At 41.0% G+C, this 18,777-nt stretch overlaps 2 protein-coding genes across 2 annotated transcripts; one reads left to right on the forward strand and one right to left on the reverse strand.

Annotated features, from left to right (window-relative positions):
- Window positions 1-3,084: 3,084 nt before the first annotated feature.
- LOC122207966 (putative protein ZNF720) lies at window positions 3,085-7,228 on the reverse strand. Its single transcript, XM_042918420.1, has 3 exons — window positions 7,214-7,228; window positions 3,692-3,818; window positions 3,085-3,191 (listed from the first exon to the last, which is right to left on the reverse strand). Exons 1-3 carry the CDS (start codon window positions 7,226-7,228, stop codon window positions 3,085-3,087), a joined length of 249 nt encoding a protein of 82 aa, XP_042774354.1.
- Window positions 7,229-16,225: 8,997 nt separating this feature from the next.
- On the forward strand, window positions 16,226-17,231 carry LOC122207964 (phospholipid scramblase 1-like). The gene is given in 2 exon segments (XM_042918418.1): window positions 16,226-16,343; window positions 16,346-17,231. Coding segments are annotated over 2 exon segments (963 nt in total). The 3' UTR covers window positions 17,191-17,231.
- The last annotated feature ends 1,546 nt before the right edge of the window (window positions 17,232-18,777 follow it).

Raw genomic sequence — 18,777 nt, forward strand, 5'->3', positions numbered from 1 at the left:
GAATGAAAACCACCATGAGATACCACCTTACACCTGTCAGAATGGCTAATATTAACAACTCAGGCAACATCAGATGTTGGCAAGGATGCAGAGAAAGAGGATCTCTTTTGCATTGTTGGTGGGAATGCAAGCTGGTGCAGCCATTCTGGAAAACAGCATGGAGGTTCCTCAAAAAACTAAAAATAGAACTACCCTATGACCCACCAATTGCACTACTAGGTATTTATCCAAGGGATACAGGTGTGCTGTTCGAAGGGACACACGCACCCCAATGTTTACAGCAGCACTATCAACAATAGCTAAAGTATGTAAAGAGCCCAATGTCCATTGATGGATGAATGGATAAAGAAGAAGTGGTACATCTATACAATGGAGTATTACTCGGCAATCAAAAAGAATGAAATTTTGCCATTTGCAACTATGTGGATAAAACTGGAGGGTATTACACTAAGCGAAATTAGTCAGAGAAAGACAAATATCAAATGACGTCACTCATATAAGGACTTTAAGAGACAAAACAGATAAACATAAAGGAAGGGAAACAAAAATAGTATAAAAACAGGGAGAGGGACAAAGCATAAGAGACTCATAAATATGGAGAACAGACAGAGGGTTACTGGAGGGAGTGTTGAGGGGGGTGGGCTAAATGGGTAAGGGGCATTAAGGAATCTACTCATGAAATCATTGTTGCAATATACACTAACTAATTTGGATGTAAACTAAAAAAAGAAAATTCAGATAAACTATAAGAAAAAAATCCTCATAATAAAATTTATGGAAAAGAGTATAATAAAAAAATTCTAAACTTGATACAGTGGTAGAGAATTATTATTGTTATTTATTTATTTATTTATTTATTTATTTATTTATTTATTTATTTATTTTGAGAGAGAACAGGGGGAGGGCAGAAGGAGAAGGAGAGAGAATCCCAGCAGGTTCCATTCTCACCTCATAGCCTGACATGGACTCAATCTGATGACCCTGAGCTCATGACCTGAACCCAAATCAAGACTTGGATGTTTAACATACTGAATCACCCAGGTACTCTGGAAATATAGAATGTTGGACAATTACTTTCAATTCATAAAAGAGATTCTCTCATGCAAGGAGAATATAAAGTCACCAATAAATACAAGATGAAATTAATGGTCTATTATGACAACTGACCAAGACATTAGTTGTCTATTATTATGACAATTCACTGAGGCATGATAAAACATTCACTGACCACTAACCAAGGAAAGAGAGAAATAAGATGAGTCCCAAATTATGTATGGGTCATATTTATACAAAGAAATACATACATAACCTTACTGGTAAGGGGCATGGCTGATTCATACTTGACTCCAACTCACATGTTCTTAAAATGTACTCGATGAACACTGACATCCTGTAACAAGATACACAGGTAAATGAAACTACAACTAACTCATGTGTGGAACGTCCCATACAAAAGAAAGTACATTATTATAGAATGCAAAACCAGAATCAGACAAAATTTAACTCCAACCAGTCTACATAAAAGAAATAGATTAATCCTTTCAAAGGAAATGTACTATGTAACTATAATTTTAAACTGCAACTATGGACCCATGAAAAAGAAGCTTTTGAATTGTCATGTCTTCATTGGCAGTTCACAGGAAAGATATCCATTAAAATCAACTACTGAAAAATTTTACAAGTAAGCACGTAAAAGACATTACAAAGGTATTATTTTCTTAAGATATTCCTCTTCTTACACAGAGTGTAAGGGTATAATCCATTCTTTAGAACCAAGCTGACTAAAAAAAAACCTTTCCTTTTATATCAACAAACACTGCCAAAGTTGGAATATACAGTGACAATCACTTCATAATCAAATAAATATTTGGGATGAAATTCAGATACATGCTGAGGAAAGTGAGAGAATAATCTTGTGATTAATTTTTCATGAGGTAAGATTACATTTATAAACAATCCTTTTCTTTTTTTAATATGGATTTTAGTAATTATCTACTTCAATTCCTTTTGTTTTTAAAGTTTATTTATTACTGAGAGAGAGATCATGCAAACGGTGGAGGGGCAAAGGGAGAGGGGACAGATAATCTAAGCAGGCTCCACATGGACAGCAGACAGCCCCATGCTAGGTTCCAATTCCCCAACTGTGAGATCATGAACTGAGCCCAAGTCCAATGTTCAATTGACTGAGCCACTCAGTCACCCTCTATTTCCTACAAGGCACATACCTAGGTCATAGAGAACTTTTGATCTAAAAAATCAGAGATGCGTCTCATATACAAGTTTTTAGAAAGTGAAGACACATATGAAAAAGTCACAGGAACTTCCAACTATACAAAATTATAAAATGATGCAATTACTAGGAAATAAAGGTAATGATGGAAACTTTATTATAGACTGTGGGTTCTAACTTGTAAATGTTCTAGCTCCCTTATGGCATTAATGTATAGTTAATTATGAAACACATAGATACATTAAATTATTTCACCATTGAGCAGTGGAACACAGAGTGGATTTTTCAAATTTTAATTACTACAAAGACACATAAATTTTGAGGTGAAATAAAGGATTAGATTATCTCATTTGAAGGATGTGTTCTGTGATCTTATGAAATTACTGAGCCTCAATTTTGTACACTTAAGATTAAATCCTCTGTAACTTTGGAAATCCTAAACCAGAAAACATGAGATCTCTGTCTCCAGTGTTCTCAAGGCTTCTGCCTCAAACCCCAATGGGCCCACCACTACCCTCACACACTTATCACAAGCAGCAAAACACAATTTAGAAATGACTTAGCATAGAGTTCCTCAGAAATACAGAGAGATCTTCTAGGGCTCTCACAGCAATGGAGAAGCTCTCAGATTATGGAGGTCCTCACCATGGATATGGTGGACCTTCCCTGGAGCTGAAGGAGACTCTTCGGAGAATCAAAGACATGATGTGTTAGAGAGCAGATGTCCCTCTGTAAGAGGGAAAGACATAAAACTCGGCTTTGCAAATGAATTTCCATTCAAGGAGAGCTACCTGAACAACATTGTAAGATCCATCTTCCTCCTTCACATTTGGACCTCACCTGTGTCGTGTGCTTCACTCCCACCTACCTGGGTGTGAGGCTACTGTCTCTTTTCTCTTCACACCCCACAGTTCCTTCTTTTGCTCCAAAACGATGACCAGGTCTGGTTTTGACACAAGACCTGTTTATCAGAATGAAGGAATATAATTATTGCTGGAGTTTCTACCTTTCAACGTGGTAATGTACTCAGCAGACAACAAGGGACATGGGAGAATTCTAAAAAATTATTTCCCAAACACTGTTGCACAAGAAAAAGTCCCTTTACAACATGCAGGAGGACTTTCAAACATTCAATCATGACCTGCCTTCCAAGTGCTATCAATACAATAAGGAGTAAAAGTTGGAGTTTAAGATGTGGGCCATACCGTCTTATGCCACTCAATGTTTAGAATTGCCATTTATCTACAAAAATGATGATGGTACCTTTAAAAGATAGGAGGCTAAAGCTGAAAGGGAAATATCATGAAGATATTTCTCTATGTCTACAAATCCCCATTTCTTTCCCTTGCTGCAGGCATCTGAGTCCCAGTCATATAAAGGGGAAGCTTCCAAGAGAGACTCTTCAAGGGAAGGAACAAAACCCGAGCGGGGTTTGGGAAATCTAGAAGGAGATGTCCTCACCCAAGAAGAGGAGGTGTCCATAGGTCTCTAACATCACATCTCTGTACAGTTCCCTCTGACTGTGATTCAGGCATCCCCACTCCTCCTGAGAGAATTCAATGGCCACGTCCCTGAAGGTCAGCAGTGTCTGCAATAAAAACCACAGTTATGAAGTGGCCATTGGCAGAGTTCATAATGGCACCTAAGAGGCAAGAGAAAGCTAATGTCACCAGCTAGACTCCAAGAGTTGTTCTTCACCGCTTACCTACTTGTACCCACAGACCATACTCCATCATTTTACTTCACCTCTTTTTTCTACCTTGTCTTTTACTTCTGGCAAACACCCTATGGGCACAGTCTCCTGTCATGGAAACAGAAAACATACAACAACATGTAATGACTGCCCTAAGGAAGAGCTTGGGCAGGCCAACTTTGCGCTTAACCCCCGACTCATACCTATGTAGATGGACGACTGGGTTAACTCATGGAGTGAGGACTGTTACCTTGACCCCCGTGTAATACCAAAATCTCCACCCGAGGGGGAGTACAAACCTCATTTGCATAACACATGCGTATGTACAGAAGTGTTCTCTTAAGGCACGTGTGCCGCCCTATGCCCAGTTCAGAGAAAATGACATGGCTCCACTTCCTAATTGTCCATCAAAACTTAAATAAAAGGAAGTGATCATGCCCCTCCCTCTTGCTCTGTGCATCTCTCCTTTGGAAGTTATTCCCTCTGATCTGCTTATTGGCTGCAAATCAAGGTTCCTGTGTGTGACAACCTCACGTGCTACACTTTCTATCTACGACTCTATTATATTTGAGGATTTTAACACACAAACATGTCAAGTATGTGAATCTTGTTTTCATTTTCTGAAAATATAAAGCAGTAAATAGAAGGGTGTTTCTGTGACCAGAGTGTGGAGGTAAATACAAACTTTCTTGGCTTTCTTTCATTTTTGTCATTTTATCATGTTTTGCTGTTTTCTCCTTTTTCTCTCCACCTGGTGACAAGACCCTTTCAGTGGCAGGACTTCAAGGGGACAGATGACTCTTTCTGTTCACGGAAACTCCCACATGTTATCAACTCTAAAGACAACTGCCTTGCCTTTCCAACTCCTACTAAATTCTCAACTGGCCAACCTCCACTCATCGGTAGGAACCGATTCAGCAGGAAGAAGCTACTGAAGAGGAGACCTTCCATCTTTAACAACCTTAAGGATGTAAGGCTGTAATTCGTTCAAGCGGGGAAATGTAGCTTCAATTAAATTTCCTTACACCTTGCAGCCAATGATAGGCACCTAAGACATGCAGGATATGCCCTACCTCAAGGAAATCATAGCTGCTTTCATGCCTCAATGTTTAATTTTTATTAAATACTTGAGACAGGCAGGGTATAACGTTCCTTTATTAATGGGCTTCAAGGTGTAAGGAAATTTAATGGAAGCTACATTTGTTTTGGCTCCGTTCTCCTCACCAGAAACTACAAGCAAAGAGAAACCCAGAAGAAAGAAGTTTCCAGCTGAAATGTGATGCTTCTGCACATCACTCAGTAAATCTAAGATCCTTAGCAAAGATGGGGGGAAAGATCAACGTTATAGAGGAGAAATCTGGCAGAGTGAACCAGGCCAGTTAAAGAAGTGAACACGAAGTGTAAGGAGACGAATTGCTATCAGTGCCTAAGACACACCAAAGAACACATGATCCCTGGTGTGTTCTGTTGGCCCCCAAACAGTAAATCTGATTGTCAGTCTAATTATGAGAGAATACAGTGGATTTATACAAACTTCAATCACATATACTTTCAGTAGAGGCTGCTTTGAGGCAAACAGGCTTGAGCACCAGATTGTAAAGGAGTTCACAGGGCCCACCTGGCTGAAGAGAGGCAGGCCCAACAGGTGACCTGCCTTAAAATATCTATAGGCCCTAACGAACTAACAAATGGGTACTTACAACCCATTTGTAACCCATTACAACCCAGGCAGAATTACCACATGAGGGCAAATTCCGTAAGTTAGCATACATACGCATCTTCCCCCTGCAAAATTAGCCCCAAGTCACTGCCTCAAGGCAGGAGCCTCTCCTCTGCTGTCCTGCCCACCACTCCCTTGAGGTGTATTCACAAATCTATCACCTTTTCTGCCATAGGTGAATTCTTTTCACTGCTCATGCCCTCAGCTTCCACAGGATCATTGACCTGCATTTGGAAGCCCCCATCTGAATGAACAGCCACATTTAGATGGCTGTTTCCCTGTCCTGTAATGTCTAGTATATTTAAACGGAGTATCTTTTTCACATTTTACAAACCAAGACTACCCCCCCCCCGCTTTTTTTTAAAAATTTTATTTATTTATTTATTTATTTTATTTATTTTTTTTTCAATATACGAAGTTTCTGGTCAAATTGGTTTCCATAAAACACCCAGTGCTCATCCCAAAAGGTGCCCTCCTCAATACCCATCACCCACCCTCCCCTCCCTCCCACCCCCCATCAACCCTCAGTTTGTTCTCAGTTTTTAACAGTCTCTTATGCTTTGGCTCTCTCCCACTCTAACCTCTTTTTTTTTTTTTCCTTCCCCTCCCCCATGGGTTTCTGTTAAGTTTCTCAGGATCCACATAAGAGTGAAACCATATGGTATTTGTCTTTCTCTGTATGGCTTATTTCACTTAGCATCACACTCTCCAGTTCCATCCACGTTGCTACAAAAGGCCATATTTCATTCTTTCTCATTGCCACGTAGTATTCCATTGTGTATATAAACCACAATTTCTTTATCCATTCATCAGTTGATGGACATTTAGACTCTTTCCATAATTTGGCTATTGTTGAGAGTGCTGCTATAAACATTCCCCCCCCCCCCCCCCCACTTTTTTAACTTTCCAAGTTGTTCTGGACCTTATATCAAGGCTGTGTATATTTGTATTAATTTTTTTACTGCGAAAAAGTGGCTTTATTATGGCACAAGGAGAGGACCTGTGGGCACCATGTGCCACAGTGGGGTTGTGAAGAGTGACTGGTTATATACTATACAGGTGTGGGAGGGAAAAACAAAAGGGTGGTCTCCAGAAGGACTCTCATATGCTAAAGAGGACTCCTAAGATACTGGGGGCCTTGTATTTTTCATTTTCTTAATCCTGCTCTACAGACAGGTACTAAATGGGGAACTAAAGGGGAACAGTTCTCCTCGACTGAAATCCCAGCACCAGACCCCATCAGCAACTGGAATCTTGGACTCAACAACTTCCCCTTTGGATCTGTCCTAAAGGGAATGTTTGCAATACTTGCAGGACTTTACTTCAAAGTGACAAGTGTTGATGTCCTAGTGAAAGCCTTGTTTGAGAATGTAGAGAAGATCCGTGCTTATACGGGGGAAGAGTTCTAAAGACCTAACCTTGAATATCTTTCCTGAGAAAGTTTTAAAGCTTTGGTGAAAACATACAGCAGAAACACCAAACACAGAGAAATCAACATTTGTGATTTCTAAATGCATGGAATTTTAGGGGGAAAAGGTGACACAGCCTCTGACCTGGGCACCAAGCTTACCTGAGAGCTGGCCATTTCTTATTTCCCCTTGTCCTCTAGATTTCTTTCTCAGAAGGTATTTGTGGAAAAATCTCAGCTACATCAGGAGAAAATGCCTTTAAAGGCACCAATAGAACGTCTTCACCAGAAAAGTGCTCACTGGCAGGGAGGACTTTGAAGTGCAGGTGGGCCAAACTTCCGAGTTTTTTGTGTCAGGAGCTTTTCAGAAATGGAGACTACGTACTTGGAGCCCAATCTCTTGAGTTTTCCTTGTATACTTTCAGTGGCTTCCACTCCCACAGACACCCACAAATTCTGCTACAGCATAGGAACAGTGTGCTGCACAGACCTAATCCTCCCACACTCACGTAGAGGAGATCCTGTTACCTCTCCTTGAGCAAAAGCCTGCACTCAAATCTCATAAATTAATGGGAAGCCTTGCCGACTGACTCTGGCCTTAGGTAGCATCACCTGGAGCACTTAATTAAGCCAACACTGTTGTTTCCCACTACAACAATCGACAGAATCTGAGGAGGGGGCCAACAGCAAGGGTCGGTTTTGAAACTCCACACGCGATCCCATTGGGAACCATTGGGAGCAGTAAGGAAGGCTTTGGTTATTATCCAGGTTTAAACCCATTTCTTCCCCAGTGATCAGAGTTTCTGGACATTGGAAAAAAGAGAGTTACAAAATTAAGAGCCAAACACACCTTCAGCTCTTTAGCCAGCCTTTTCCATGTCTTCCTAATTCCCAAAGACAGGGCTCCAAGGAACCACAGGTGTCTTCCTAGACCTCCCTGTCAGTTGGCTTGGAGAAACTACTCTGTGCCCTGGGAATAAACCTGTCTTTGTCCTTACTGACACCTGAGCTACACTCTTAATGCTCCAACCCAATGCTACCAGCAGCCCCTGCCTCAGAGAACTAAAACAATTCAAAGAATACAGGTCTTCAATAAATACCAATGGGTCCCTGTCTATGAACTTACTCCTTTGTGTCTAGGCCTTTGGAGCATTACACACCCATTTTTCCTTATTCACTTGCTGCAGTTCTTTTACTGGACTGAGATTTCTTTGGAAAATGTCATGCCAAAATTTCTTTTTCCCAAAAAGGGGGAAAATCTAGGATTTGACAGTAGTAACCACATTTGGAAACAAGGGGAGATAAATGACATTTCAACGTGTTTTCTATGCTCTGTCTCTGATGGCACTTGAGGTGAGGTTAGTGGAACTGATCATTTAGTCCTATTGGATGAGCTACCAACCTTCTTGTGAGGAAAATGTTCAATGGATATTGGCACAGTCCACAGGGCATCACTCATTGAGTTTCAAATAGATCCCTCAAAATCTATGCTTGGAATTATTACCCTATAAATAAAGAAACAGAACAAGGCATCAAGCACATTATAGTGGATTACAAGGCTTAGGCCCTAGATCAATGGTCATGCTCAAGCCATATTGGGCCACTGCTGCTATGAAGGCCAGGACCTGGGACCATGGTAGCCTTGGGTGAGGGGGCAGAGAGCAGGGGGTGGAGGAGCTCCTTTGGGGAAGAGGAGGGGTCCTGGGGGAAAGGGGGTTCCTGGGAAGGAGAGTCCTGGCAAGGGAAGGGTATATCAGGAGGGGAGTTGTTCCAGTCCTGTGTCACCCCTATTGTAACTGTGAGAAAACCCGAAGGCTGAGGATGGAAGTTTGATTAGGACTCCTGAGCAATAAATAACACTCGTATCTGTCTGTGTCCTGTTTTTCCCAACATTCATGCCCTAATGACATTGATTCCTACTGAAAACCAATTTTTACCTGAAACTGGCCCATGTAGTCCTTTTAAAAATAGTCCATTTGACAGGGATATCCAGTATCTTTTTACCTTTACTTGGGAGGAAAGTCAATACACCTGGGCAGTAATGCCTCAGGGTCCCACAGAGGGTCCATCCTATGGATGACAATCTTAAGGCTATATTGGATGATAGTAAGTTTTCTGCAGGCTCTCCTTTGTTATAGTATGTACATAATTTTGTTCTCTGCTCCCCTTCTCAAGATTCTTTGCATGACACCAGCATACACCTGTGAAAACTTCTGGTTTTTAAAGAGATATCAAGTGTCCAAAGAAAAATTGCAGTTTGCTCAAAACCAGCATGGGTATTTAAGGCACTTGCTGTCAGAACAAGGACTAGGTTTCAAGGCATCCTGAAAATCAAAAACCTACCACTAAGTACCAATTCTGAGGCTTTTTGTGACTGTTTGGTTTTTGCCGAAATTCGATTCCAAAATTCTCTCTTATAGCTCAAAGTGTATGTACTTTACCAAAAAAGGACAAACTTAACCCTATCATTTGGAAAGATGGGGATGACATAGTAATTGAGACTTGAATGAAAAGTCTAAATCTATAAAAAACTTCTCAACGTCAACACCCAAAAAAACAAGCAACCCAGTTAAGAAATGGGCAGAAGACATGAATAGACACTTTTGGGAGAAAGATAGGCAGATGGCTAACAGACACATGAAAAGATGCTCAACATCACTCATCACCAGGGAAACACAAATGAGATATCACTTTCCACTGATGAGATATGTCAGAATGGGTAAAATTGACAACACAAGAAACCACAGGTGTTGGAGAGGATGAAGAGAAGGGGAACCCTGTTGCACTGTAGGTGGGAATGCAAAGTGGTGCAGGAGCCATTCAGGAGAACAGTAGATGAGGTTTTAAAATAACTAAAAATGGAATTGGAGATGTTTGGGAGCCTCACTTGGTGAGGTGTCTAACTCTTGATTTTGCTCAGGTCTTGATCTCATGGGCATGGGTCAAGCTCCACATGGGGCTCCACAGTGAGTATGGAGCCTCTCTCCCCCTCCACCACTCACACTTGTTCACTCTCTATCGCTCAAATAAATACACATTAAAAGCAAAGAATAACTTAGTTTCTGTCCATGGTGGCCAAAATAGGATACTTGTATGATTTTACTCTTCCTAAATTTCCTAAGACTTCTTTTGCAGACTCTCACATCCTCTAGACAGGATGATGTTCCTCACACCTCAGATATTTTGTGTTTAGGACTCATTTATGGTTTTCCTGCTTTGCATGTGCAAGCTGAGGGGCCAACCTATTGATAGGAGTAGTACCACAAGTAGATTGTCTCCTGAAATAACAGCTACCCCAAGCATCCTTGTCCTAGGGAGCATCTTTGTAACCTTTATACCCAAACTCCCCCATCTCATGAGAAAAATGTAGTCTGTTGTTCTTCCTGTCAGTCATTTATATATTCATGCCTCCCAGAATGTTATGCCAATTACATGTCAGTGATGTTGTAAGTAAAATTGTGAATAAAGTAATGTATTCTAGGGAATCCTGGGTGACCCAAGCGGTTAAGCCTCTGAGTTTTGATCTTGGCTAAGGTGATTTCACGGTTTGAGGTTCAGCCCCAATCAGGCTGTGCACTGATGACGTGAAGCCTGCTTGGGATTCAGTCTTCCCTTCCCTGTCCCCTCCCCTTCTTGTGCTGGAAGTCTCTCTCTCTCAAAATAAATTAATTAAAATAAACTAAGAAAAAATGTAATCTATCTAGTAAAAAATAATAAATTACAGGCATAAAATGAAACCTTTCATAATTATCATATAAGCAGCTTGTTATTAACAATTATGTTGTTAATGGTTCCAGCAATAAGGCCAGAGTCTTAGCAGTAATATAACAGTTTTCCCTGTAATAATGAAGAAACACTTGAAATTATCTTTGAATGTGTATCTTCAATATGAGACATTATAGTTTCCCAATTTATCTGGGTGCGGAGTTTGAAGACTGTTGCACAAAGACAGTTTAAAGGTTAGAAGGTCCTTCAAGAAACAGGGGTAAGGGAAATTGTTTCTGAACTGTAATGCAACTGACTACAGGTGAAGCTGTAGGGAAAGCTAGGATTTAGGGAATGCAGGCATTAGAGACCAAGTGGTGAACATTGTGTCTTGTATCCTAGGAGAAATGTTGATGTCTTGACAGATGAAATACTCAAGGAAATCCGTTAGCATGTTTAAGTATTTTCAGTTATAATTGTAATAGTGAACTGCCTGGGACAGAAGAAAATGCAGGTGGATGTGTCAGCTGATACATATAAAAAGAAAGCTGGTGGTAGTCAATAATGAATAGACATTTCCAGGCTGAGGAACTGAAATGGATAGATGTGCTGAAGTTCACTTGGTCTATATTGAGCTTTGATGTCAATTGACTCTTTTGAAAAGAAACAGGTTACAAGGATAGTCTTTGCTAGTCTCAATTTTCTTAAAAACGTTAGTTTATTGATTTTGAGAGAGAGACAATGGGAGACAGAGAGAGAGAGCAAGTGAGAACCAGGGAGGGGCAGAGAGAGAGGGACAAAGAGAATCCCAAACAGGCTCTGTGCTGTCAGAGCAGAGCCTGATGTGGGGCTTGATCTCACAAACCCTGATCTCATAAACAAAATCAAGAGACCCTCAACCAACTGAGCCACCCAGTCTCATGTCAATTTCTTAGTTCAGCCTGAACAACCGGAAAGGGACAGGAATTCTGACACCCCCAAAAGGGGATAGGACATTCTTGCTCCATGGGAGTTTCAGGAGCCAACCCATTCATCACCCTGTTTCCCATTTGTGAACATCTAGAGGTCAGTCAAGTTTTAAAAAGTAAATATATACATAGACTTTGTGAAATGGAAAGAAGACCCAGCAGTGCCTTCAACTGTCTCTCTTTTGACCTTGTCTGTACTTTCTAACTGATTCCATTCTTCTTTCCAGGTCAGCATTTAGCTCAGGAAGAAGCCCCAGCAGGCAAAGCATCCCAGGATGGGGAAGGAAACTACCTCCTCCAGCAATAGGGACTGCCCTGAGCCAGCAGGACCCTACCTGCCTGACAGCAATGCAATGATTGGCCTGGCCTTCACCACCTGCCTGTACCACCACCCTTCGTCCTACATTTTCTTTATATAAACCTGGAAGGATTTTCAGCAGGTTGGGGACAGTGTTTGAGATGTTGGTCACCTCTCTTCTCAGTGTTGGCCTCCGTGAAATCTCTTTCTTGTTTTATCACCACTCATCCCACTGCTGTTCTTGCCTTCTCTGGGGGACCCACACAGACCAGGTTTGGCCACTTGCCACTGACAAAATCCAAAGGCAGAGAGATGAGAGGTGGTGAAACACGAGAGGTAGTTATTTCAGGGAGGCTGACACTGCAAAGATGGCTGAATAACGTCTCAAGGACTGTCTCCAAAGTGCTGGATACACTTCCAGGTGTATGGAAGGGAAAAGGGGAGAGGTGGGTGGAGGGGCAAAAGGAGTCAGGACCTGCAGGTAGACAGTGAAGTCTGTCATTGTCTAGGAGTCAGTCTAGGGTAGGGTCTTTCTGGCTCAGGACAGTCTTTGAGGCTTGAGGGGTAGTTCCATTTCCCCTGAGGGATACTTTGTCCTCAGGGTCTTCCTCCTGAGCCAGGAGACAAGCTAGAAGGAACCCAGTGAACAAGTTTGAGGTCAAAATTGAGGCAGCAAAAGTCCTCTGTCTTGCCCTTGGATTTGGTCAGCCATGAGTGGCAGAACTGGGTCTGTCTGGGGCCACTGGAACCAGGTGCTCCTGTACCCTTGGGTCCTGCTTACAAAGTCATTACCACAATCTATCCAATAAACATATCCCTCATCTCCCATTGTTAATATGTGTTTGTGTATGCGTGTGTCTTGAGAACACTTCCGATAGCCTCTCTTAGCAAATCTCAAGGGTACAATACACTAGTATTAAGCACACTCACCGAGGTGTAAACATTCACTGCTCACACATCCTGCATTAGTAGTGCCTTTTGCCAGTTGTCCAACATCTAAACATTTCCCCCATCCTCAGCCCCTGGCAACAAACTTGCTAATCTTTAATAATTTTGCCGTTTTTAAGATTTGCGTTTATGTGATTTCATATAGTATATATTTTTCTGTATGTGGTTTATTTAACTTAACAAAATATCCTCTAGCAACCTCTAAGTTGCTGGCAATGGAAAAATGTCCTTCTTTTCTGAGGCTGATACATATACCAAGAATAAATTAGATGAAGGATCTCTACCAGGAAGGAGCTAACAGCAAAGATGAAACTTTAATTTTTATTTATTGTAAAGTTTATTGATTTATTTTGAGAGAGAGACAGAGAGAACGAGCAGGGTTGGAGCAGATAGGGAGACAGAGGATCTGAAGTGGGCCCTTTGCTGACAGCAGAGAGCCCCATGTGGGGCTCAAACTAACCAACTTAGTTCATGACCTAAGCCAAGGAGGGACACTTAACTGACTGAGCCATTCAGGTGCACCCACGATGAACATTTTATAAAGAGTTACCTGCCTGGCAGGGCAAACATATGTTGGATAACATTTGCTCTTTCCTTTCTCTTTGAATGTACTTCCTACTTTTTGAGATGTAAATCCCTATCCCCTTCTCCTTAATTCAAAATGGTATATAAGTATCAACTGCCTGACTTTGAGTCTCATCATCTTTCAGTTTTTCATAACTAAGAAATTATTTTTTTTCTCTTGTGACCATGTCTTATGTCAGTTTAATTGATAGGCTGGCCAAAGAACAGAGAACAGATGAAGAAAAATATTGTCTTCTCGTACACATTCTTTCTGCTGTTAAAAACTGATTTCTGTTCTTCAGAGCTAAAATATAACGTGAAGACAGAGTTTGGGAAAAGAGGAATAAGAGCTTTATTGTTTTCCCAGGCAGAAGAGGCTGAAGCAGGTTAAAGCCTTCAACCTTGCAAACCCACCCAAAAGAAGGGGCTGGGGGTGGGGGTGGGGGGTTATAGGGAAATACACGATCCATAGGTTTCAACAGGAATTGTGTTTGTGTTGCCAGCCTTTGTCATCATATTTCCAGTGTGGGACTTGGTTCCTTAAAGACAAAAAAAAAAAAAAAAAAAAAAAAAAAAAAAAGGAGGGGGTAAGAAGGGATAAGGAGAGGTTTCCCCAATAGAAAAAAAGCTTACTTAGTTTAATAGCAAGACTTGCTGTTGGTTTCATGTCACCATTTTGGCCTGAAGAAAACAGTTGTATACAGGGGTGCCTGGGTGGCTCAGTTGGCTGAGCATCCGACTTCAGCTCAGGTCATGATCTTGCAGGCTGTGTGCTCAAAATCTTGCGGTTTGTGAGTTCGATCCCTGCATTGGGCTTTGTGCTGACAACTCAAAAGACTTGAGCCTGCTTCTGATTCTATGTCTCCCTCTCTGTCCTTCCCCTGCTCATGCTCTGTCTGTCTCTCTCTCAAAAATAAATACACATTCGATTTTTTTCTTTTTTAAAGAAAACCCTTCTATACATACTCTGGATATTACATAGTAAATGAGGTTTGTGCTTACTCTTGGCTGGAGAGTTCAGTATTATAATGAGGTCATGGTAACAATCTTATTCCCTTGGTTGGCACCACTGTCCACGTGCTTAGGAGTGAGTCAGGGGATGAGCTCAGACAAGGTGGGTGTAAGCTCTTTCTCAGAAGACATTACCTTTTGTTGTAAACCTTCTGTTTCCATCACAGGAGACGATAGCCCTGGGGTGTTGTTGCCTGAAGTAACAGATAAGGTTGAAAGAAGAAGTGAAATAAAATGAGGGCCTAAGGGCAGTGGGTATCAACAAGTAAGCAGTGAAGGTCAGGTCTTGGGGTCCAGCTAGTGACATTAACTCCCTCTTGCATCTTAGGTACCATTATGAATGCTGCCTGTGGCTACTTGGTAACTGTGGCATTTGTCACAGGGACTGCTGACCTTCAGGGATGTGGCCATAGAATTCTCCCAGGATGAGTGGGGATGCCTGAACCAGAGTCAGTGAGAAATGTACAGGGATGTGATGTTAGGGACCTATGGACACCTCCTCTTCTTGGGTGAGGATAACTCCTTCCAGACTTCCCAAACCACACTCAGGGGTTTGTTCCTTCCTTTGAAGACTGTCTCTTGGAAACATCCTCTTTGCATGACTGGGATTCAGATCCCTGCAGTCAGGGAAAGAAGTAGGGGTTTGTAGATACAGAGAAATATCTTCCTGAGGTGTCCTTTTCAGCTGTAGATTCCCCTTCTCTAAGGTTTGGTAAGAGCATCATCATCTATAGATGAGTGGTAATTGTAAACATTGAGTGGCATAAATTGGTACTGCCCACGTATGCTCCCAACTGCTACTCCTTCCTGTAGTGGTAGTACTTGGAAGTGAGGTCATGATGTGAACACTGGAAATTCCTGTTGAGTGTACTAAAGGGGCTGTTGGGCCACAGCATTTGGGAAATCATTTTCTAGAATTCTGCACTGTCCTCTCTTGTGTACTGAGCACAATATTGGGTTGAAAGGTAGAATCTGAGAAATAGTTACATTCCTTTTTTTTTTCCTGATAACCAAGTGTCACTGTGTCAAATCCAGACCTGGTTATTTTATTATTTTTTTTTTTTAGAACAAAAGAGGGAGCTCTGGAATGTGAAGAGAAAGAAGACTGTAGCCTCACCCCTAGGTTGCTGGGCATGAATGAAAAGATGACAAAAGTGAAATGTAAACAGGGTGAACTAGACCTTAAAATGTGGTGGGAGTAGCTCTCCTTGAATGGAAATTAGTTTGAGAAGCCTAGTATTATGTCTGTCCCTCTCATGGCAGGACATCAGCTATCCAACACATCATGCTCTTACATTCTCTAAGGATTCTTTCTTCTGTTCTAGTGATGGTCCATCATCTCCACAGTGAGTTCCAGGAGACCCCCCCTTGGAGTTTGATGGTCTCCAAAGTCTTAGAGCTTCTCCATTGAGTTGAGGGGCCTGGGGAATTCTCCATATTTCTGAGATATTCTATCCTAAGCCATTGCCAATTTCTGTTTTGCCTCCTGTAAGACGGGTGTCAGGGTAGTGGTGGACATACTGTGTTTGGTGCCCAAATCGCAAGAACACTGGGGACAGGGATCATGTGATTTCTGGTTTATGCTTTCCAATGCTACTGAGGCTTTAATTCTTTTCTTAAATTTTTATGTTAGAGTTCTCGGCAGTGTAGAGCACCTGTAGCCCCAGAACTCTATAAATCATGGAAAAGCAAATCAGACAACTGAATGCTCCTCACCCAGGAATGAATTTACCATCTGACTATCCCCCTCAATATCCTTCAGCAACACTCCAAGGACCTCCAGGACATACTGGCTGCCCTGGCCCCAGGTTGGCTACCCTGGCCCCCAGGCTGGCTATCCTGGCCCCCAGGCTGGCTACTCAATTCCACCAGCTGGTTATTCAGGTGCTGGCCCAGTAGGGTTTCCTGTCCAACACCAGCCTGTGTATAATCAGCCAGGTGGACCTGCAGGGGTACCCTGGATGCCAGCACCACCACCTCCATCAGGCTGTCCACCCAGATTGGAATATTTAAGTCAGACAGATCAGATACTGGTTCATCAGCAAATTGAGCTTCTGGAAGTCATAACAGGTTTTGAAACAAATAACAAATATGAAATTAAGAACAGCTTTGGACAGAAGATTTACTTTGCAGTAGAGGATACAGACTGCTGTACCCGGAATTGCTGTGGGGCTTCTCGGCCTTTTACCATGAGGATTATTGATAATATGGGCCAAGAAGTTATAACTCTGGAGAGACCACTAAGGTGTGACAGCTGTTGTTGCCCTTGCTGCCTTCAGAAGGTTGAAGTCCATGCTCCTCCTGGTGTACCTGTAGGTTATGTTACTCAGACCTGGCATCCATGCCTGCCAAGGTTTACAATTCAAAATGAGAGGAGAGAGGATGTACTAAAAATTATTGGTCCATGTGTTGTGTGCAGCTGTTGTGCAGATGTTGATTTTGAGATTAAATCTCTTGATGAAGAAACTATAGTTGGCAAGATTTCCAAGCAGTGGACTGGTTTTGTGAGAGAGGCATTTACGGATGCTGATAACTTTGGTATCCAGTTCCCTTTAGACCTTGATGTGAAAATGAAAGCTGTAATGCTTGGTGCATGTTTCCGCATTGATTTCTTGTTTTTTGAAAGGAGTGGAAACACAGAATAAAAAGAAGGAGTGTGGTAGGGGATCAACGAAAACCTCAGAAAGTGTGAAGTCTGTATACTTACTGGGACTTTGCCAAGGAAAAACTAATTGGTTTTCTTTTCTTTATTGAAATGACTTCTAGCATTTGTGAATTCTACTGTGATGCCTGGTATATGTGATGACTTTTCAAATTATAGAGTTTATTTTCTATATCACTTACCTATAAATGTTTTTATGCATTTTGTTTTGTTTTATACATTTTCTTTTTCATTGTGTATTTTAGAGAAAGGATATGTTAATTTTTTTATATTTAATCATGAAACTTCCTGTGGCAAATTGTTCTGAACTACAATCTGTTTTATTTTCAAATTTTACACCAAATTAAGTCCTTATTAATTTTAAAATATAAATGTGCATTTTATTAAATATGGTTCCAATTTATTTCACACGTAACAATTGTTATTTTCCAAATAATGTATGTTCAAAAAAGTTAAAAATGAATATAATTTGTTTCCTTTACAATTATGTTAAACTAATACTTAATATTCATATTACCAAAGAAAAATAAAACATGTATTTGTCTTTTGTTCAGCAAGTCACAGTATATTAAACTTCTTTTGTAAGCTAATCTGCTACTATAAAAAAATTTTCATTATTGATAAGAAAATAAATTACAGATTTTTTAAATGATTTTCTGAAAAAGACATGCCCTAAAGAAGGATGCATTTAAAAATTCATTTAGAACTGGAGGATTGTTATAATTTTTGAAGTAATTATTTACACGTGGAATGTTTAGCTCCAGTATTCATTCTGTCTTTCACAGAGCATGATAGTTAGGAGAGCACTCAGGTGTTCAATAGAACATATATATTCCATCTGAGTAGAAACTGCAGTAACTGTCTGTTATTTACATGAACAAACAACTGAATTAAAAATTATGGATATAAAAAATTTTTATGTTAATTTATTTTTGAGCAAGAGAGAGAGGGAGACAGAGCCATTGTGGGGGAGGGACAGAGAGAGAGGGGCACAGAATCAGAAGCAGGCTCCAGGCTCTGAGCTGTCACCACAGAGCCTGACGTGGGGTTCAAACTCACAGATCATGAGATCATGACCTGAGCTGAAGTCGGATGCTCAACAAACTGAGCCAGCCAGGCACCCCACTGAGGCTTTCATCTTCATCGTACAACACTGAGATTGAGTACTTTCATCAGATAAAAAAGCACTTTCTAAAATGAGAAAATCTCATCCTCTGTTTCACTTCAGAAGTTCATTTTTCTTATGAACGATAAGAAATTTCCACTCTATGTGTTCCATTCCTCAATGGTGAACTAGTCTATGTGTATTCTCGCATTCCTACCAACATTAATGCCACAGGGGAACTAGAACACTGAGAACTTAGAACTCACAATCTGTAATGAAGTCTCAATGGTTACATTATTTCTTAGTAACTTCATCATTTCCAACTTTTTTTCTTGTATAATAGCAAATTCCTGTGTCTTTGTCATAAACGTTTTTACTTTCTGAGGGTTCTTCATGAGATTCATTTCTGATTCATTAGATCGAAATTCTGACATGGCATGCACCTCATGAGGTATGAGGTAGATC

Source organism: Panthera leo, chromosome E2 (assembly GCF_018350215.1).
Source record: "Panthera leo isolate Ple1 chromosome E2, P.leo_Ple1_pat1.1, whole genome shotgun sequence".
NCBI lineage: Eukaryota > Metazoa > Chordata > Mammalia > Carnivora > Felidae > Panthera > Panthera leo.